This window comes from Homarus americanus, unplaced genomic scaffold (genome assembly GCF_018991925.1).
Source record: "Homarus americanus isolate GMGI-L3 unplaced genomic scaffold, GMGI_Hamer_2.0 scaffold51859, whole genome shotgun sequence".
NCBI lineage: Eukaryota > Metazoa > Arthropoda > Malacostraca > Decapoda > Nephropidae > Homarus > Homarus americanus.
The window spans coordinates 681,016-703,486 of record NW_024711292.1 but is presented as its reverse complement, the minus strand read 5'-3'; the positions used below and the strand labels follow the sequence as shown (position 1 = coordinate 703,486).

The 22,471-nt window shown below is 41.2% G+C and overlaps 1 protein-coding gene across 13 annotated transcripts in view; it reads left to right on the top strand.

The window, feature by feature from the left end:
* LOC121868335 (solute carrier family 35 member C2-like) overlaps window positions 1–22,471 on the top strand; it is a 51,960-nt gene that overhangs the window by 5,508 nt on the left and 23,981 nt on the right. For 2 of the 13 annotated variants that reach the window (XM_042369290.1, XM_042369123.1), the window contains exons 2-4: window positions 7,755–7,829; window positions 17,608–17,811; window positions 20,706–20,790. The exons of 1 other annotated variant lie outside the window; for it this stretch is intronic. In XM_042369290.1, coding sequence (XP_042225224.1) covers window positions 20,739–20,790 — 52 coding nt within the window. In that variant the 5' untranslated portion in view covers window positions 7,755–7,829; window positions 17,608–17,811; window positions 20,706–20,738. Of the gene's footprint in view, window positions 1–4,670; window positions 5,017–7,754; window positions 7,830–10,575; window positions 10,717–10,839; window positions 10,959–11,479; window positions 11,761–17,607; window positions 17,812–18,082; window positions 20,791–22,471 lie in introns of those variants that run through there. 10 more of the 13 variants (XM_042368867.1, XM_042369046.1, XM_042369203.1 and 7 more) reach the window with 9 other exon arrangements.

The window sequence follows — 22,471 nt, the reverse complement described above, 5'->3', positions numbered from 1 at the left end:
ATAAAAAATACATTTGACTTGAGGTATACGAAAGACTTGAAACCTTAGGTAGATGTCATCAAGGACAGGTGAAAACGTGTGATTAAGGTATACTGACACTAGGCGCTGGTGAGTCACACACACTCTCTCTCTCTCTCTTTATATATATATATATATATATATATATATATATATATATATATATATATATATATATATATATATATATATATATATATATATATGCTGATAACCACAAGGAAACAAGAAAACACGAAGTTCCCAAGCGCTTTCGTGTAATTCATATCTTCAGGGGTGAGTACAGACTAAAGAGAAGTACAAAACAAGGTGTATATATATATATATATATATATATATATATATATATATATACAGAGGAGGGTGAGACCAGGTCCACAATGGTCAGGTATTATGTAATGACCTTAGTAATCTTTAAATAGCACCGCAACGGTCGGTAGTCAGGTCAGAAACACTAGGATCCATATATATTTCATTTGCCCAATAAAGCAGGCGGACTTCTACATATAATCGTGTTTCGAAGCCGGATTTGGTAAAACGTTGCTCTGATCACCTAAGAGGCACGGGTGGTCCCCATTTGAGGTTCACGGCGCCATAAGCTCGTTGAACAGGCTTTGTGTGAAATATAACAGAGTCTACGACTGCTTTTAGTGTCCTGGTGGCCCAGAGGTAGCGTTCCTCGGTCACAATTATAAGATCGTGGGTTCGAATCCTGGCGGGGTGAGGTGTTGATTATATAAGATAAATTGCAAGGGAAAATATATATTATATATGCTGATAACCACAAGAAAACAATTTTATCAGCTTATTACTATAGTTGTTCGGGTGGTTGGTCTGTTCCTGTTACTCTGTCATCAACTTTATTGTCCAGTGGCTAAGTAGCCGATGAGTGGCGAAGAGAATAAAGGTTAAAACCTGTGGTGTTTGGTAATGTCACACGACTGTAGATAACACCCTCCCCATGTGTGTCCGGGCCATGACATAATGGTAATGTGATTTACCGATGTACACCAGCACATCATAATACCCTAGTACACACATATACGCACTCACACTGGGTCCGTAGCCGATAGTTTATCAGGGCTGATTTACATAACGGATACGAAAGGAAAACACTTAAGTACTCTGTGAAGGTGTAACTGCTGAACGAGCCAATAGCTTACCAGAAGTGTGGGATGCAGGGAGAAGACGCTTACTTACTGGGGAACCGTGTATATTCCCGATATCCTCTAGGGACGAAGTCCAAGTTTCTTGTCTAAACTTGTGGTCCAGTATTACTGTCATGATCATACATCTCGGGCATGACTTTGTTTAAGCTATATCTTCCTATCTGTTAAGAAGATAATATACCTTTTAGAATTGTAAGTATTTAAAGTGTAGCATTATTTAATACGGGTCACCTCAAGATTCGGCCAAGATTTTATCCAATTTAAAACTTTCCCCTCCATACCATGAGCCTTAATTTTTCTCAGAAGCCTCTGATGCGGTACTCTGTCAAATGCTTTGCTAAAGTCTAAGTAAATAACATCGTAATTTTCGTCATTATCTACTACCTCGAAGACTTTCCTAAAAAACGTTAGCAGATTTGTTAGACAAGATTTTCCCTTTGTAAACCCATGTTGAGAGTCGTAGATTAGTTTGCTTTTCTCTAAATGCGATCGGATGCTATCTGCTATAATTGATTAATGAAATTTCCCCACTACTGATGTCAAACTGATCGGCCGGTAATTTGACGCTGATGCTCTGTCTCCCTTTTTGAATATGGGTACCACATTTGCCTGCTTCCACAAGTCTGGTACAAGTCCCGTGTCTAATGATTTTGTAAATAAATTTACGAGGGGTCCGCTAATCTGTTCCCTACCTCTTTCAAGACTTGAGGGAAAATTTCATCCCGCCCTGGGGATTTTGTCTTCTTTAGTTTATTTATCCTCTTAAGAATATCCTCTTTTCTGATAGAGATATTCTTTAATTTCTCTTCTTCCTTTCCCCTAAATATCAGTTCCACCTCCGGAATTTCCGCGCAAATTTCTTCTGTGAAAACTGCTTTGCTTATTTCTTCACTGCTATTTATCACTTCCCCCCTCCCTGACTTTAAAGGCCCAACTTTGTCCTTGACTTTGTTCTATATACCTGGATAAACCCCTTGGGATTCGCCTTGGATTCTCTTGCTATTTTGATTTCATAGTCTCTCTTTGCTTTCCTTACATTTTTCTTAACATTCCTAGATAGTTCATTATACCTATTTCTGAGCTGCTCCTCCCCACCCTTTAATTTCTTATAAATTCCTTTCTTTATTCCTATGTCATGTTTAAGTTTTCTGGTCATCCACCTTGGCTCATTCTTATTTGACCTAATTTTTCTGTATGGTATATTTTTTCTTGTGCTTTTTGTAGTATACTAGTGAATATATTATAGTGGAAGGTATCAGCTTTGGTCCGAGGCTGAGGGTTGTTCAGCCAGTCAGTTAAGGCAGCACACTTATCATCGACGAGTACATTGATTTCCGAGTCATTTTCATCAAACCAGTCCTGGTGTATTCTTTCAATCTGGCCGAGGGCCTCTCTGCAGGTTTTTGTCATGACAGTGTTGAGAATACCCCCATTCTGCACTGAGATTAGGGTTGTTTGTTGTCGGGTTGTTTATCAACCCATGTTTGAGCCGCTCTCTGAAAGCATGTGCTACCCCTGGATCCTCCAGACGCATCGTATTAAAACCTCTTCTGGAGGCTTGTTGCCTTCTCTGTTTTGGGGCGACGTGAAGCGAGAGCTTGGCTCTGACGAGCCGATGATCAGTATCGCTGTGGTCTGAGCCACACATCCTCGGGTGATGAGGACATCTCAGCGATCTCTTTTTTTGACAAAGATGTAGTCAATGAGATGCCAGTGTTTGGATTGTGGGTGTTGCCAATTACCTTAGAACTTTTCGGCCAGCCTAAACAAGGTATTGGTGACAGTAAGGTTGTGTGCAGCATAAATATCAGCATCTCTGCCAACTCTGGCATTGAAGTCACCAAGGAGCACAACCTTATCTTCTCTGAGGATAGAGGTTAGCACTCTGTCGAGATTGGCATAAAAGGCCTCCTTGATGTCATCCTTTGCATCCAGTGTTGGGGGCGTATGCACTGATGAAAAAGGCATGACATGAGTGATTCAGTGGAACTTTGAGCGTCATGAGGCACTCGTTGATATCAACAGGCATTTCAGTTAGCCTGTGTAGGATGCATTGGCGGATGGCAAAGCCAACTCCATAAATGTGGTTTCTCTCCACAGTAGGTTTACCCTTACAGAAGAAGGTATAGCCAGACCCCCGTTCTGTGAGTCGACCCTCGCCTGGGAGCCGGGTCTCACTAATGGCTGCCATGTCGATGTTATACCTAGCCAGCTCTTTTGCCACAAGGGCAGTTTTTCTTTGAGGACGCTCATTTGTGCCAGTATCCAGAAGGGTCCTGACATTACATGCAGCGACCATAAGAGGTTGTATAGTTTGTTTTTATTTTGATCTGTGATTATTATTGTTTTCGACAGCATACGGATGACCTTGCTGGGTGCGGTTGCCCAGTCAGGTTGTTTTTTAGGCAGGCTATGTTTAGGGCACCTTTTCTAGCCCCCTCCCTATGTGGGTGAGCAGAGTGGCTCCTCGAAAGGGCTGCTCAGTCGCACAGACAGGACCGGATTGCACTGTTGCCTAGATCCCAGTGCATAAACGATCATCTCATCTGTGCTGCCCATGTGCAGAGCTGTGACAAGAGAGTCCCGGCAGTCATCTCTGCCTGTCTCCGTTGCCACTCGTCCGTCGCCAAAGGACTTTTGGGGGTATAGGGGTTTTGATGATGATGAGGAGTATGATGGACCTAGGTGTGTATGTTGACACTGAGCTGAAATTCTCGGGCCACTGCGAGAAGAAGGTGAATTAGGTAACTTAATTATTAGGTCTTATAAGAAGGTCGTTCAGATTTCTTCAAGAGTGAGGTGCTGCCCCGTTTGGAGTACTGTCGCCCCGTCTGATCCCCGAGATATGCTAGATGATTGAAAAATTCCAAAGGAGGGCCACTTGACTAGTGCCTGCTTTTTGGCACCTCAGCTACCTTGAGAGATTAGAGTGCCTGAAATTGCCAAGCTTATACTACAGGCGGGCAAGGGCGACATAATTGAGGTGTATAAACAGTCGAGTGTCCTTACCTGGAGCTGGCGGACGCACCACCCACAAGGGGTCGCAGCTCAAGGTTGATGAAGCCGCAAGTTCAGAAAACTGTGAGGGGTAACTTTTTCGGAGTGAGAGTAGTGACCCAGTATTTGCCAACAGTGCGTGACAGAGACGTCACCGATCGCCCGGGCGGCTAGCGAGCCGATCTTTTGGTGAAGAAGATAAATGAAAAGGAAAAGTAATCAGAGACATAACCGATCGCCCAAGCGGCTAACGAGCCGATCATTGGCGAAGAGGACAAAAGTTAAAACGCAAGAACTGGATGATGGCTGCGCGTGGGTTGATTTATGTGGTGAGGCAGGAGGGCAGGCTGCAACCACACACACACACACACACGCACAGATGCACACACACACACACAAACACATTGATACACACTACACACACACATAAACACATACACACAAACACATAGATACACTCACCGATACTTACATACACACACACACACCACACACACTCGTACTGAACCATATACAGAAGAATGAGACTCAACAAAGGAGAAACATCAATAAGAACAAGTCTTTACTGTGATAAAGTCATACAGTATTTATTTTACGTTACCAGACAAACATTATCTGGTAGATCACACAGGTGTGTGGCACTTGTGGTGTCACAGGTGAGGGAGCAGTGTACGCTCCAAGTTTGTGAGGCGTGGAGGCACTGGGTGTGGAGGACTTGACAATGAGCACTCCAGTAAGTATGGAGGCGTAGTGTTGGTCGTCACCAGGAGGGCTGCAGGGGAGGCAAACGGGATGAATCACCGTAAGAATAATCGTGAAGTTGATGGTTTACGTACGTATGTATATTTTTACTTTTATTTTTATTTTTATCCTCTTCGCCACTGATCGGCTTGTTAGCCGCTTGGGCGATCGGTCACGTCTCTGTCTCGCACTGTTGGCAAATACTGGGCATGCACCGGCTCTGTATATATGTACAGTATGTATGTATATGTACAGTATATGTATGTATGTATATGTACAGTATATGTATGTATGTATATGTACAGTATATGTATGTATGTGAATGTTTATATATGAATGTGTACGTATGTACAGTACGTATGCGTTTTTGTGTATATACTGTAGTATGTGTGTGTGCGTGTAGTGAAGTCATTCAACTGTTCATATTGATCTTAGATACACGTATGTCATTTCCTGGTTACTGACTAATTTAGCAAATACAGGACACACCTGGAGAACAGTGGACTAGGTAACGCGTGTACCTGTTCAGCTACTGTATACGGTCGTATGTCAACATAGTTCGTGGAGATGATCCCACCAGTTTACGGAATTGTTCTTGCATTTAGGGGCAAAATTTATAACGTATGAGTATTGGGTTCAAATGTTTCGACACTCCTCTTCGAAACTGCATCAAAGCCAAATGAGACACTGAAACACAATCTATGTGTAATGTAGACAAATGCTGTTGTTGACAATTCATTCCCTTTAGTAATTCCACCTCCCAGACAACCGGCCAGGAGTAACGTCATCAACAAACACACTCACGCACACAGTGGTACTGACGGGGAAGAAGTACTTGCCTTATACTCTCATAGTTACAAACAACTACCATCACTACCACCATCACCACCACTACCACCACTATCATCATCACTATCACACCATCATCATTGCCAGTTCACTACCACTATCATCACTCTCGCAACCACCACCATCACTACCACTTCCACCGCTACCGCTCGGTCAATATTTAATTATTGACAACTTAGGGGTGGATCCAGGGGGTACTGGGGTCCGGACCCCCCTTTTCATCATAAAATTCCAATACTATTTCTTTAATGCAATATTGTACTCAGGTATTTTTTGTATCGTAGAAATTAATTACCATTGACTTCAGAATATCTTTTAATATCAAGTGCACCTGGCTTCAAAATGCCCAGCTGGGTGGGCTCGCTGTGGTCGCCATGTTCCCCCACCTACAGCTTCTTGGATCCCCCTTTTGATATTTTTGGATCCGCCTTTGCAACCGCCACCTCACACGTTCAATATCTCTGACAAACTTGGTGTCAGACAGTCACCAGGGAGTGCCGACGAAAAAGTCGGCTCATAAAGCTTGTGTAGCTATAATGTTGGCTTTTGCATGAGGATTCATCAACTCCATCCACCTGACCCCACAGCCTGGTCACTTGGAAAACCGTAATTGATTATCTTAAACTCCTTCCTATAATTAATTTTGTCTTCAGTGGGTTGATCTTCTTGACATCCTCCTGAATTGCACCTTTCTTTAATTTCTTTGAGAATAATTAACAACTCAGTCGTAATCTTCATTTTTCTGTCCATTGTTCACAAATAAATTATTAGGTCTTGTTAAAAGGTCGTTCAGATCCGTCCCTCGTAACAATCTTCAAGAGTGAAGTGCTTCCCCGTCTGGAGTACTGTCACCTCGTCTGGTCCCTTAGATATACTAGGGACTGTCAGTTGGTTGAAAATGTTCAAAGGAGGGCCACCAGACTGGTGCCTGCACTTCGGCACCCCAACTACTCTGAGAGATTGGAGCGCCTAAACTTGCCTAGCTTATACTACAGACGGGCAAGGGGCGACCTAATGAGGTGTATAAGCATCTCAAGGGGCACTACCCAGTCGAGTGTCCTTACTTGGAGCTGGCGGACGCTCGCCCCACAAGGGGTCACAGCTCATGATTGAAGAAGTCGCAGGTCCAGAAAACTGTGAGGCAAACTTTTTCGGTGTGAGAGTTGTGAACTCTTGGAACAATCTACCAGAAAGTGTTGTGACGGCACCGAGTGTGAGCTCTTTCAAGACCAGACTTGACAAGCACTGGAGTAGGTTCAGATACATTCAGGAGCCGGAGCATGCCCAGTACTTGCCAACAGTGCGTAACAGAGACGTGACCGATCGCCCAAGAGGCTATCGAGCCGATCAGTGGTGAAGAGGATAAAAGTAAAAAAGTAAAGTAAATATAATCCTTTGAAGTAACATACCATAACACTGGTAGTGACCGGCAGTAGATGTTCACGCCAAGACGACAGCTACAATACTGAATCTCTATTGACACCGGTAACCTCACATGGTCACTATGTATTGACAGTATCAAAAATATTTTGAAACTCATCAAACCAGGTTCCATCAATATTTTGTATTCTCAGTACCATTAATATTATCCTCACACGGTTAGTATCAATGTAATTATTTGAATATTATCAATAAATATTGACCGTGTGAGGGGCACTTCGTTGGACAAAATATCACAGACAAGTAGCATCACTTTATCCTCCAGCATCTGATAATTAAGTTAAGGTTAGGTTTGGTTAGTTTTTGTTAGGTTAGGTTAGGTTGGGTTAGGTTAGGTTAGGTTTAGTAATACATTGTGATATAAATATAATTTATTCAGGCGCCGAAATACATTATAACATCAACATAAACTAGAAATAACTTCAACATAAGGTAGTTATTAATGTCATTGATGCATTATAACATCAACATTAGTTATTAATAGTCCCCTTGTAGTTATTAATAGCCTCCCTATCTCTTTCTCTCTTCCTCCCCATTCAGGCTCTACCTCTACCAGGAAGTATCCCAGAAGTCCGGCATACCGTCTCGGTCTTCAACACTTCGTCTACACCCCTGGTTAGTACAGTAGTAGTGTTGGTCATTGTCTCTCTTTCCTCTTTTTCTATCCTTCTTTATTTATCTCTTTTCTCTCTCTCTATTCCTCTCTCTTCGTCTACCCCTTCTCTCTCTGTTCCCTTCTCATTTTAACTCTGCTCTGTCCACCCTTTCCCTTTATCTCTCTCTCTTTCTATATATTTATTTGTCTCTGTCTGTCTTTCTCGCTGTTGTTCATAATACAGTTTGTGTGAGATCAGAGTATCATGGTCATGGTAGACTTGTGGGGTACGAGATGTTGGTTCACACTCAGGATGGGATGGAGAAAGGAAACTCACAATGTGCTCTCTGTATACATGTTGTATTGGATGTACAGTGCAGTTTGGTGCTGGGAAGTGGCAGCGTGGTTACAAGCGTGATGTAGAGAGAGCTGGTTGGTGAGGATGCTCAGAGGAGGACCAGCTTGTGGGTCGCCATGCTCGCCGGCGGGAGTGAGGGCCGCCAGGCAGGAGCGGAGGAGGTGGTGTTGCTTGAATACTGCTGTAGGTAGAATGAGATAGGTCACCACGAGGTGAGATCTTATATAGCGGAGGTAGGCGTGGCTTAATAGTTGACCTCCGTCATGTGAGGCGGCGCTGGTTGACCTAGAGTCCTAGACCATGAGGCATACACTGGGGAATTCGCGGGGTCGGCTACTCAGCGACAAAAGTGTTTGTAGGGGAGGAATCCACTACAATACTCCCCCTTCCCTCCAGGCGGTGTAGGAGACTTGTCTGCAGGGTTGCATGGCACATGTGAGGCAGAACGGGCGGTGCATGCCACATGTGAGACATAACGGCGCGGGCGTGGATGAGCCGGCCGCTAGGGGGGACAGCTCTGTCTAGATATACGAGATCTGTGGGAGAAAAGAGGGAGAAGGAGGGTTGTGGAAGCGATGAATGTTGTGCTTCCCTCGCGACAGGTACATAGTCCTCAGATGCGCCTACTGGGGTGTGTGGGTCTGGGTCAGAAGGTCCATGACAGCAGCAGGGTGCATGACAACAGCAGGGTGCAGGACAGTAGCAGGGAGTGCCTGAGGGAAAAAAACGGTGTGTAGGGGCGATGAATGCTGTGCTTCTCTCTCGGCAGGTAGAGAGTCCTCAGATGCGCCTGCTGGGGTCGGTAGGACGTGGTGCTTGGGGCAGGAAGAGGAGCTGATGTCTGCTTAGAGAAGCAGTGCTGCTCTAGGGTGTCTAACCTGTGGTGTAGAGACAGTAGCTGTAGAGCCGATGAGAGCTGCCTCTGTGTGGATAAGCCAGTCTTCCATGTTGCTTGAAGACTGGGAGAGTGATCGGTTTTTCCTCCACCTGTGTGAGTGCGAATCTCCGGGGGTCACCATTTGTGGGGTATGAGATTGTTTGGTTCACACTCAGGATGGGATGGAGAAAGGAAACTCACAATGTGCTCTCTGTATACATGTTGTATTGGATGTACAATGCAGCTTGGTGCTGGGAAGGCAGCATGGTTACAAGCGTTGAGTAGAGAGAGCTGGTTGGTGAGGGTGCTCAGAGGAGGACCAGCTTATGGGTCGTCATGGTCGCCGGCGGGAGCGAGGACCGCCAGGCAGGAGGAGGAGGAGGTGTTGCTTGAAGACTGGCTGTAGGTAGAAAGAGAGGTGGGTCACCACGAGGTCAGGTTTTATATAGGGGAGGTAGGCGTGGCTTAATAGTTGACCTCCGTCATGTAAGGCGGCGCTGGTTGACCTAGACCACGAGGCATACACTGAGGAATTCGCGGGGTCGGCTACTCAGCGACAAACAGCGTTTGTAGAGGAGGAATCCACTACAGACTCACACAGTGTATCATTATCGGTCCCGATAATAGTGACTGGAGTACTGTCACCCCGCCTGGTCCCCGAGATACGCTAGGGACTGTCAGTTGATTGAAAATATTCAAAGGAGGGCCACCAGATTGGTCCCGGAACTTCGTCACCTCAGCTATCCAGAGAGATTTAGAGCGCCTGCAACTGCCTAGCTTATACAATAGACGGGCAAGGGGAGACCTAATTGAGGTGTATAAACATCTCAAAGGGCACTACTCAGTTCAGTGTCCATACCTGGAGCTGGCGGACGCCCGTCCCACAAGGGGTCACAGCTCAAGGTTGAAGAAGCAGCAAGTTCAGAAAACTGTGAGGGGAAACTTTTTCGGAGTGAGAATTGTGAACTCTTGGAACAGCTTGCCAGAGTGTTGTGACGACACCGAGTGTAAGCTGTTTCGAGACCAGACTTGACCAACACTGGAGCGGATTCAGGAGCCAGTGCATGCCCAGTACTTGTCAATAGTGCGTAACATAGACGTGAGTTACGTGACTGACCGCCCAAGCTGTTCACGAGCCAATCAGTTGCGAAGAGAAAAAATAAAATAAAAAATAAAATTAATGTGAGTAATTTTACTTTTTACTTTCTTTTATCCTCTTCACCACTAATAGGCTCGTTTGCCGCTTGGGCGATCGGTCACGTCTCTGTTACTTTTCCTTTTCTTTGGCAGTGTGTGTGTGTGTTAATATGTGTGTATAATGATTAACATGAAAAGTTGTGAATAAAAAAAATAATTAATTAAAGAAGTAAGTATCTATTTAACATTTAAATAAACAAATAAATAAGTTCCAGCCTCGGGTGTGTGGTGACGTGTTGTGACGTCACAGGTACATTTTCCTGTTTCTACTTCAGTTAATAATTCGCTCCAACAACCATAAGCTTCAACAATGTATATATATATAAGAATATTAATATCATCTATCCAGCATTAAGCTTTGGATAAATGAAAAAAAGTGGAATTATTGGTTTGGTAAAGTCTTAAGTGTCAACAAAACAGCTGACAGTAAACAAGTGGAGGTGCTTGACGTTATTATATTGTAGTATATTATAAGGTATTTCAACCGGTGTGTGTATTAATTATTTCAACCGGTGTGTGTATTAATTATTTCAACCGGTTTGTGTATTAATTATTTCAACCGGTTTGTGTATTAATTATTTCACCTATAATGTGGTGAGGCTCTAAGAGAAGGTGTGTGTGGGATGTTGAGTCAGTTATTAGTTGGTGTTGCTTTCCCAGGCCAAGATTCTGCTGCTACTTACCTGTTTATAATGGTATACAAAGTGCAATTGAAAAGTAAGATTAAAATCGTAACTGGTAAATATTCGTCCATTGGCTGTCCTCAGGTTTTGGTACGAGAATAGGTTTATTTGGTGTTTTTTTTGTGTGTTTTACTCAAATCTGACCTTCATTTCTTGTGCATATTAGCGATTTATGCCAAGAATTAACCTTCTCATTTTTAACAAACCGCTATTTTGCACAACAATGGAGGTCGGATTTGAGTAAAGCACCAAAAAGCACACAGACAAAAATATTCTCATTCCACCCTACCTAACCTAACATACAACATACAATGTGGAGGAAAAAGTGAGGAGACAAGTGACTTAGGTGGGTACTGGATAACTCGAACCCAAGCAAATCGTACCCATCAGAACATGTTAATTCGTACCCAATTTACGAGACAGTTTGTACCCAATATATATATATATATATATATATATATATATATATATATATCCACAATGGAAACGTGGACAAGGTTGATATTAATATATGAATAGCGTGAATATTGGGTGACACATAAACACATAATCAAGTCGTTACTTTACTTTTTCTGGTCTTTTTTCCGTGTGGTCATGACTTTTTAAACAAATCTATCCAGAGTATCACTAACATACAATAACAATTAATTGTATATGCGTTGGCCAATATTCTCACTCTTCGTTCTTTTATATCCTTATTACTACAGTACTGTATTTCATTCTTGACATTGACATGCCAGGAGAAGAAATTCCTGACTATGTCACGATGTCAGCCACTCCGTAGAACAAATTCATTATACCGGAAGAAGTACCAGAGAGGACCACCGAATTAGAAGGTAATGTGAACGGTCGGCATTGTTAGCGTCCACGGTAGTATATACTGTAGCTAACTGATTTGTTTACAAAAAGCTGGAAAATCAATCTGTTTTTAGGCAAGTCTATATTTTGTTGACTTATGACCATTTTAAACATTTACATCGCCCAGTTTATAAATTGAAACTGCCAAATCTATTAGCCTGAAATCTGTAGATTGCAATAATGTTATTTTAAACCACATACAGTAGTTTGAAATATGTACTTGTAGTACAATGTTTGTGTTATGGAATAACATACTTACAGTATGTAATGAGATGCAACCATTTTAAAGCCTGCATTAGATTTCCCTATTTCACTGCACTTTCCTACAAAATTTACATAATCTATTTTTTGAAATCCTAAATAAAGCTAAAATGCATGGTAAATATACTAATAGGTATGGATTATCACTTGAATTGGGTGTAAGTAATCTTGGGTACGACTTATCTCGTGAGTTGGGTACGAGTTGTCTTGGGTACGAGATGACCCTAACCCACTCAAGGTGAGAAGTATAGCCTCAAGTAAACATGGCAGGAACTGGCGGACAGCCAATGGACACATAGGTATTAGACAGCTACCAAACAGGGAGGTACTACCGCCTGGGAAGATATTGGAAGCATAATGTGTTGTCTAATGGTAGACCCTGCTGTCATATGGCATCATGAAAATTGTGACCAAGTCCCAGGTTGCTGATCTGACTTTTTGCCTCATTTACACACAATTGCAGGGTCTCAATTATTTCTCTTACTATTGACAACACAACATATATACTGTATATTGTTTCTCACTAAATTTTTTTTCAATTTGTATTTCTTTATGGTTTTTTATTATTATTATTATTATTATTATTATTATTATTACTATTACATTTTCGCCCCCTAGGCCCCGATGTGGGTCAGTGACCTGTGCCTGGGTGGGCTGATCCCCTTGAAAAAAAAAACTAAAATGACATAACCTAATTAAGCCGAATCTACTTCTTGTTCTCATTCACCGGGTAATTATTCTGCAAGCTTGTCAAGCTTCAAAATAGCCACTGGCCTCCTTCCCTCAGCATGGCCACCTTTAGTGGATGGCCACTAGGTAAATTAGGTAAATACAGGGTCAATTTAGGATAGTAGCCAGGTTTCGGTTAGGTTAGGGCGGTTAGCACCAGAAACGAAGGTCAGATTTGTTCGAATCACAACAAGAACCATAAAGGAAAAACGTATTTTTTTATGGAAAAATGAAAACCTGGCTACTGTCATAAATTGACCAAATACAGTTTACGCTCGAAAGCTGGTGTTTGCGGAATAATAGCTCGATTTTAGGTAGAGGTGGGGCAGATGGCTAACACTAGAACGATTTGTTTGATTTTGTTAATTTTTTCCACAGATGTTCTTTGGATGATAGTAAGTACAGTAATAAAAATGATACGACAATTCACAGAACCTAATGAAACCTACCTATCTTGGTATTATTATCAGTTTGGTCATGCAGTGAATTTAGGTTCAGGTTAGGTTAGGTTGAACTTATGTTTTTTTGATTGTTTTTTGGTAAGTTTTGAACGATTCTGATGTTTGGAAAATAGGTGCATGACCGAAGTGACAATTTTACTGCCTATCTAACCTTACCTAACTTCTTAGCCGTGGGCAGACCCCCTGCCATATTAAAAAGAAAGAACTTATTTTGAGATCTGGTACCAATGAAAGCAACTTTCTTGAAGCATCATGGTGTAATTTTATGTTTTTTGTCTATATGAGAGTACTCTCGGACCGAGTGGCTTGGTTGTTGCACTGCAGCAAAGAGTTGACGATAACACGCTGATATGACAAATTTTTCGGTGGCATATTTATGGTAAATAATTATTTCTTCATGTACAAAGCATGTAGAGACATCATTTTAGTGTCATGTGATCGGTTTTTGCTGTGTTTTGCCCTGAAATTTTCCTCATCGTTCATAACTTGCCCACTACAGGTGATTTATGAATGTAGTTAGAGAAAATCTATGAAAAAGATATATTATTAAAATTAAAAGTTGTATCATTTTTATTACCTACTGTTGTGCAAAGATCATCTGTAGAAAATATAAACGTAATTTAACATCTCCTGGTGTTAGCTGTCTGCTTCACTACTACTCAATTTTAATGTGGTTGAGCCTCTACCATGCTGCATTTCTCTTGTTAACATTTACGTTGTAATATTGGCAGTTTATGGTGATCTTACATTTAATGGACATAAAATCACAAGCACTGCAGTGGACATTCAGAGAAAATGAACTTTCTGGAGTAGCTATAAAATTTTACTACCGTATTTATTTGTCATTCATAAAATAAACAAAACTAACCTCACCTAACCTAACCTAAATAGTTTAATGTCAAAGTATTTAGTTGAAGCTCAGGTTTAGGTAAATCAGTTTGTTTCAGTTCATGAATGATAGATTATACTTGTATAGTATATATAATGTGGCAGCATCTGGTACTTTGAAAAGGTCTCAGTCTTGCTGAATGTCAACAACAGCGCTCATGATTTTATGCCCATTAAACACAAGATTACCCATTTAAAATTAATTTTTTTTTACTTACGGTATTTGGGTAATTCTTTACACCTGTTGTGCGTCTGAATCCGCATAAAAGTCAAAGCTCTCTTGCTTAATGAGAAGGCAAAAAAGAGGACGAGGAAAAAGTCTTTTGCTATCATGTAAATTTTAACAAATTTCATCGCAAACACTCAGATCTGCGTATTTGATGGCCATAAAATCGTATATTCCTTTGTTTACATCCAGTGAGTCCAAAAGTTCTGTTCCAGATAGAGCCAAACTAACCTAACTTAAAATACTAGTTAGGTATACTGTATACCTTTTATTATCATTTTGTGACACTAATATTTTCTTTGAAAGGAATCAATGACAAACTAAATTTACCTAATAATCTTACATTAATTTGTTAAGCTATGATAGTTTGGGTTCGCTATGTTAGTTTGGGTTCGCTATGTTAGTTTGGGTTCGCTATGTTAGTTTGGGTTCGCTATGTTAGTTTGGGTTCGCTATGTTAGTTTGGGTTCGCTATGTTAGTTTGGGTTCGCTATGTTATCCTCCACAAAATGGTTTAATGTCGTGGTCTATCACTCAAAGTTGCTCTCTGTATGGAAACTTCACTTATGATTCTAACACTTAGAAATACTGTAACCTGTAGTATTTAGTAAGTGTTACAGAAATGTGATGAAAGTAGTACCCTAGTATATATACAGCAAAACCTCCATATACTGTAACCAACTTACCTCTCCATATAATCCATTACAAGGCGGTTTCACATCCAACTGACACTCGATATAACGGACTTTCATCTCCATACAGTCCATTAAATAGAGATTTCAATGTACATTTTCCTCCTTGTGACTTTGACTAGGAAAATCCAGCTTCGGCAGTGTTCCTCTCCCTCTACTCGTTGGCAATGATAGTGATCAAGTCTTCTCACGATGGGAAGAGTAGGTTTTGGTTACGCTATGTCGTTAATTAAACACTCATTTGACGTGAAAAAGAAGCTCATTTGACCGTGCATTCACATAGTGCATCCACAGAGGAGACATAGCTGGTGAGTAATGGTGCAGTAGCTGGGGAAGAATGCTTTATTAGCTGGGGAAGAATGCTTTATTAGCTGGGGAAGAATGCTTTATTAGCTGGGGAAGAATGCTTTATTAGCTGGGGAAGAATGCTTTATTAGCTGGGGAAGAATGCTTTATTAGCTGGGGAAGAATGCTGTAATAGCTGGGAGTGATGCTGTAATAGCTGGGGAGTGATGCTGTAATAGCTGGGAAGTGATGCTATAATAGCTGGGGAGTGATGCTATAATAGCTGGGGAGTGATGCTGCTGTAATAGCTGGGGAGTGATGCTGTAATAGCTGGGGAGTGATGCTGTAATAGCTGGGAAGTGATGCTATAATAGCTGGGGAGTGATGCTGTAATAGCTGGGGAGTGATGCTATAATAGCTGGGGAGTGATGCTGTAATAGCTGGGGAGTGATGCTGTAATAGCTGGGGAAATGATGCTATAATAGCTGGGGAGTGATGCTGCTGCTAATGGCTGGGGGTGATGCTGTAATAGCTGGGGAGTGATGCTGTAATAGCTGGGGAGTGATGCTGCTGTAATAGCTGGGGAGTGATGCTGCTGTAATGGCTGAGGGGTGATGCTGTAATGGCTGGGGAATTGATGCTGTAATGGCTGGGGAGTGATGCTGCTGTAATAGCTGGGGGAGCCAATGCTGTAATAAGCTGGGGAGTGATGCCGCTGTAATGGCTGGGAGTGATGCTGTAATAGTTGGGAGGAATGATGGTGCAGTAGCTGGGAAGGAATGCTCAATAGTTGGGGAGAAATGCTCAATAGTTGGTAGGAATGCTGCAGTAGCTGGGGAGGAATGCTCCAATAGTTGGGTGGAATGCTCCAATAGTTGGGGAGGAATGATGGTGCAGTGGCTGGGAGGAATGCTCCAATAGTTGGGTGGAATGCTTCCAATGGTTGGGTGGAATGCTCAATAGTTGGGTGGAATGCTCCAATAGTTGGGTGGGAGATACTCCAATAGTTGGGAAGGAATGATGGTGCAGTAGCTGGGGAGGAATGCTCAATAGTTGGGTGGAATGCTCCAATAGTTGGGTGGAATGCTCCAATAGTTGGGTGGAATGCTCCAATAGTTGGGATGGAATGATGGTGCAGTAGCTGGGGAGGAATGCTCCAATAGTTGAGGGAGGTGAGTGGTGCAGTAGCTGGGGAGGAATGCTGCAGTAGCTGGGAGGAGAAAATGCTCCAATAGTTGGGTGGAATGCTCCAATGTAGTTGGGTGGAATGCTCCAATAGCTGGGGAGGAATGATGGTGCAATAGCTGGGGAGGAATAATGGTGCAATAACTGGAGAGGAATGCTGCCATAACTGGGGAGGAATGCTGCCATAGCTGGGGAGGAATGATGGTGCAATAGCTGGGGAGGAATGATGCTGCAATAACTGGGAAGGAATGCTGCAATAGCTGGGGAGGAATGATGGTGCAATAACTGGGGAAGAATTCCGCAATAACTGGGGAGGAATGCTGCAGTAGTTGGGGAGGAATTCTACAATAGCTGGGCAGGAATTATGGTGCAGTAGTTGTGGAGGAATGGCTTCTGTAAAATCTTTAGGTAATACAGTTTATATTTGTGTATAAAACTAAAAATGGGAATCCCTCCGTGTCTTGATTATTGTTAAAAAAAAATTAGTCATGGCTGTGACGATATACAGGAATAGGTGTTGGACTCCTCTTAAAGTTAGTACAGTATTATTATTTATTACTGTAGTTATTTAATGTACTGTATTTGATAGTTACAGGATAGTATTTACACCTGACATTCGGCAGTAGTTCATTTCCTTAAAATGTAGGTGATCATCTTTAGTCTGAATATAAATGTACAGTCAGACCATGAAATACTTTTAGCCCTTCAGTGTCAAACAATGTGACAAACCGGTGAAAAATTCCAAACAATGCTCCCACATCTGGCTTCACATTGGCAGCCATTCTTTCTTAACGATGGGCATATGTGTAGCTGCTGGTGGCACTGTTCTTGTCACTTGTAATAATGCTTTTCTTTTCTGTGTAATCTTACATTTCAGAATATTATTTGAATATTTTGAAAAACAAGGATGAGAAAAATGACGTCACAATCATGCTTACTGTAGCTACCAACCCCATTGAGAGACGACTGGTGAGGTAGCTAGTTTTCAGTTTGAAATCCATTGAACCAAGTAATTTATGATTTGACTGTACAATATATAATTTACCTGTACTCTCTCCCCCTATGATTAGATATATAATGTCTTAACACACTTTCCAGCAAAACTCAAGTATTGTGAAGTGATCGCTTACTGTCGGTGATTGTGAAGTGATCGGATCGCTTACTGTCGGGTGTTGTGAAGTGATTGCTTAGCTACACCATAGTTTTGGAGGAGCACCCCAGCCCTTGATAATGACCTTGTAAATGGTCTTCACACAACACAATATGATGCTAGTGATGGAGTGAAACTTATTATGCACTCAGGTACTGGTCACTCTTATATTGTATGAATTGCTACATTAAGGAAGGTCATTGATCTGCAGCATATACTGGTACTTACAGAAACTCCTGCTGAGTTACTGTACTGTATATTGTAACGCTCTAATAATTCCTCATTATGTCATTGAGTCAGCAAGCTTTTTAATTCATATTACAGAAACAAATTAACTTTTTTTTTTCCCCAACTAATATACTGGTCATTGATAAGTGAACTGTGAGACTGTACCACCAAGACACACCCTCTAGTGGAGCTCTGAGAGCCAATGAATTAAAAGGTTACCATGTTAAACCTCGGGATGGGTTCATACGAGTTGAACTACATTCCTCATATTTTCCCTACGTGGTGCAGTGTCACTTGTGTTTTACATGTATGGGGGATAATGGTATTTTTTGTAGAATTAATAAGTCCTAGGTTTCTTCTACTGTGAATTTTGTCTTGGATTTGATTTTGCATGATTCGTCTTAAACTGAGCCCCAGGAGGATTTGTAGAGAGTCATACATTTTTGTGGGTTATTTATGGTAAACGAAAGCTACCCGGTACTGTACGTGCTCATGGTAGGCTATCCATACCAGTAAGCTACCATACCACTGGAATTTGTCTTTATGTTGCTAAATAAAGAACAGAACCTCATTCATAATGCAGTATATGCCACTTTAAATCTACAAATACTGTATGCAACTGATGGATTTACAGAGAAATTTTTTTTTCATATACATTAGGTAACATGGCTAATGGCATGTAGTGACTTGTTGGAGTCTTACAGGTCACTCACTGTATGACCAATTGTGGTCTTTTAAGTCACTCATTGTGTGACCTGTTGGGGTCTTGCAGGTCACTGTTAGCCTTAGACAAGACAGTGGGTGTTTAAGGCGGTGGATTCTCACAGATTACAGTACTTGTTTATTACTGTTGGCCCTAAAATGGAAATTTATTCTTTAATCCTTTCTGAGTTTGTCTTATTTGTGTTAATAGCTTTTTCATCCATGTAGTTATTCATGTAGTACAGGAGTTGACATAATGGCCTTACTCAAAGATAGCTAATTTTCTTGCAGGAATTTGTAAGGACCCAGTTAGGATCATTTGACTACCTGTGTAAACACCTCTAAATATGCATTGTCTACTGTATATATATATACTGGAAGGCATTTTGTGTACAGTTAATGAGGCATGGATGCATGTTACTTATATATCAGTTATGGGTCATTTGAACTACGTATATTGCTTTAATTGTAGAACTAAACCGAATGTGCATGCGGGGCCCAGGCTGTAGCTACTGTACTTATTACTCTACTGTATTCTCAAAAAGCAATGTTTTCAAGTTGCTTTCTTTGCCTTTTGAATGAAGAAATTTAGACACTTATTAGTTCATAAGTTTATTACATTGAATGGGACTTTTTCTGGTCCATGGCATCTGACTTATGACCTGCACAATAACCTCTGGGTCAGTCACACACTTGGACCTCTAGAATGTGTCAGTCCCCAGAGAATGTTCTTTGCTTGGCTGTGGGAACATTATCCTGACAGACACAGTGAATACATTACCAGTGAATCCCTGCACATTTAATACAGTATATCCTCTAGCTATCTCGGGGACCAACGGGGAAATCCATGTGGAAACCCCAACTCTAAATAACCTAGAACACATGAGTCCTGTAAGCATCCTAATAAACAAATAAAATTTCATCAGTTTATAATTCATAAGTGTAACTTCTAACTTGAGTTGGCTTTAATATACAGTATATATTTTTTACTGAGATGTAATTTAATTATTTTGTTTGAGAAGGGGAAAGAGTAGATGGAGATGTTTGGGGTTCCAGAAAATATTACATTTGGTTTATAGGGTTCCTTGGCCAAGAAGAGGTTGGGAACCACCAACCACCCTTGTATAGTGTATCCTTGAACACAGTCTCAGCTCTCTGGTGTCACCCAAACTGTCGAGACATTCCAGCAGTAGTGTTGTAAACTGTCAGCCCCCAGTATAGTGATGTAGAATATATTGAAATTGAAAAACATTATTTAGCTAGGAAAATACAAAGTGACCTATGAAAAAAATACTGTATTGAAATGGCTGAGCCGAGTGAGAACTGTGACACTCTTAGTAGCACCTGAGAATACTGTACAATTATCTCAAGGAAATTATTATACAGTGAAGCCCCCATATCCAGCAACCATGGGATGACCTCCAAGCTGGATACAGTAGCTGTAGGAAATTACCATTGTTTAGAAGGTGGCATTTCTTATGTACTTGTAATAGGTTACCGATACACTGTGTACTTGTACCTAGCAGGTGCTCCTCTTCTTACAAACAAGTTACATTCTTGGGGATTGTTCATAAGTCCAACTTTACTCTTGTAGATAATGAATATGTAAATATATATCAAAACGCAAGGAATATTATGGCAAATGTAAAGTAACGGCCTACACAGTAAGCCAAAAGGCTAAAGCAAACTCAACTTCCTGTACCTCCTTTCCCAGCTTTTGTAAAACATACCACATACCTTTTTTATGTTATTTAACAATTGTGCTATTTCAAGCAACTTTTGTATATTATCTGGATGAAAAAGTGCAGCTAAAACCATTGAGGAAAAGTTAAATGAAAGTTTAACACAGTCGTCATTTGCATAGACACTGGCTGCTTGGCTTCAAAGCTCATCATAACAATGCAGCCCAGCTGGGATGATGTCTCTGCCTACCCCTTAGCAACAGGGCTAACACACTGTGGTGTGTTAATCTTACCTATGTTCATATCATTTACTATTTTTTCCCTCATATCTATTCGCAAACTTTTACACAGTGCAGTATAGCAAACAAAGTTCTTAAATTACCTCCATAACCTCCTAAGGGACTTCTAAGGAGATATTTGATCCCCCCTCCCAGTAAAAAGTAAAGAGAGTGACCACAGCCGCTGACATGGAAGGAAATATCTCGAGTGGACAGATTGACACAACAGATGGAACCAATGGTGAGTAGTACTGTGTTGTGTTGTATTCCCTGGGTGGTGCTGCTGCTGATGCTTGGTCTGTGATGGTGTTCTTGTTGTTCTTTTGACAACTTACTGTCTCCTTCACTTTAATTACACCTTCTTGGTTAAGTTTTTTCTTTTTTGGTCGATGTGTGTTGTTATAAAGTGACGTTACGAATCACCCGGTGAAGAATTTCAGCCTCCCCTCGCTCCCAAGCTTATTTTGTCCTAAAATTAATTATTCTAACCTTACCTAGCCCGACCAATCTCCCCTTTCAGGTAGTATTAGGGAGGTTAATATTCAGGTGAACTAAGCTGTGGGGGTTAAACTTCTGGTGATCCAAAATTACAAAATATTGAAGGCCTGAGTGCTTACATTTGGAGCAAGATGAGCGACTTCATCAAATGAAAGCAACTGTGACAGCATCTAACCTCAGCCAGCTTATTGTTGATGGGTCTGAGCTGGGTGACCGGCTGCAGACACATTCACAGAAGCCTGTGAACAGTGGCTACATATTAAGGAAATAATAGAGGATGTTACATTTCTGTCCAGCTCCAGCAACTGATACTGGTGACATCTGACACTGTAAAGAAAACCTTAGCAGCTTTTCTCACCATGTCACCCCACTTAATGCTTATAGAGAGTATAATTACTGTACAATGACACCTCCATAATACAGTAATGGACTTCTCTCTCCATATAATCTGTTAGATAGGGGGTGTCACATCTAATGGACCCTTGATATGACGAGCTTTCATATCTATATACAGTACCTGTAGTTCGTTAGATGGAGGTTTCATATCAAATGGATCCTCAGTATAACAGATTTTTCCCTCCATATAGTCCGTTAAATAGAAGTTTCACTATATCATTGTTGATGACTGCCAGACTTGAGCTGGAGGAGATCAGGAATGCCAGGCTCAGCATCATGTGATCTTCAGCTGGCAGTAGTGAACTTTTTGAAGTACAGTACAGTACTTCTGTATGAAATTTGAATAAAATCTAAGTTTTGACTTCAGGTACAGAAACACAAGGTAATAGGTCAGGCAATTTCAGAGTGACAAATGTTATATTTTTGGAAATTGAAAACTAACATGCTTAATGGTAATGTTAGTTTATATTTTTTAGAAAATTTACATAAGGTGATTTAAAACTTATGGGCACAGAGCAATTGATGTTTTTAATATTCTAAATGTGTTTAATATTTTCAAGGGTCATTAATTAACACTAATTATCAAAATATTTTGATTTGAACCCAGATCCTTAACCAGCATGTAAAATAATACCTCAGTATGAAATTTGAATAAAATATAGGTTTTGACCTCTTGACGTCAGGTGGTTTTGGGGCGACAAATGCCTTTTTTTCCGGAAATTCAAAACTACAGTACAGTCGGCCCTTAACATACGCGGGTTTAGCATACACGGATTTGCAAATACGCGGATTGCCCTGCCGGAGGAATATTCTGTACATTGAAGTAATTGAAGTACTGTATATACTCGTCTATAACCCCCCCTCGTTTATAGGTCGACCCTGATTTTTTGACCAAGAAATCGTTAATTTATGATATTCCTCGTTTATAGGTCGACCCATGTTTTTGAGGGTAATGGAACAACAAAACCTTCAGTAAAAACGCTCTACGTCCTATAAACTGAGGCTCGCCGTGCCCGAAACACCGAGTG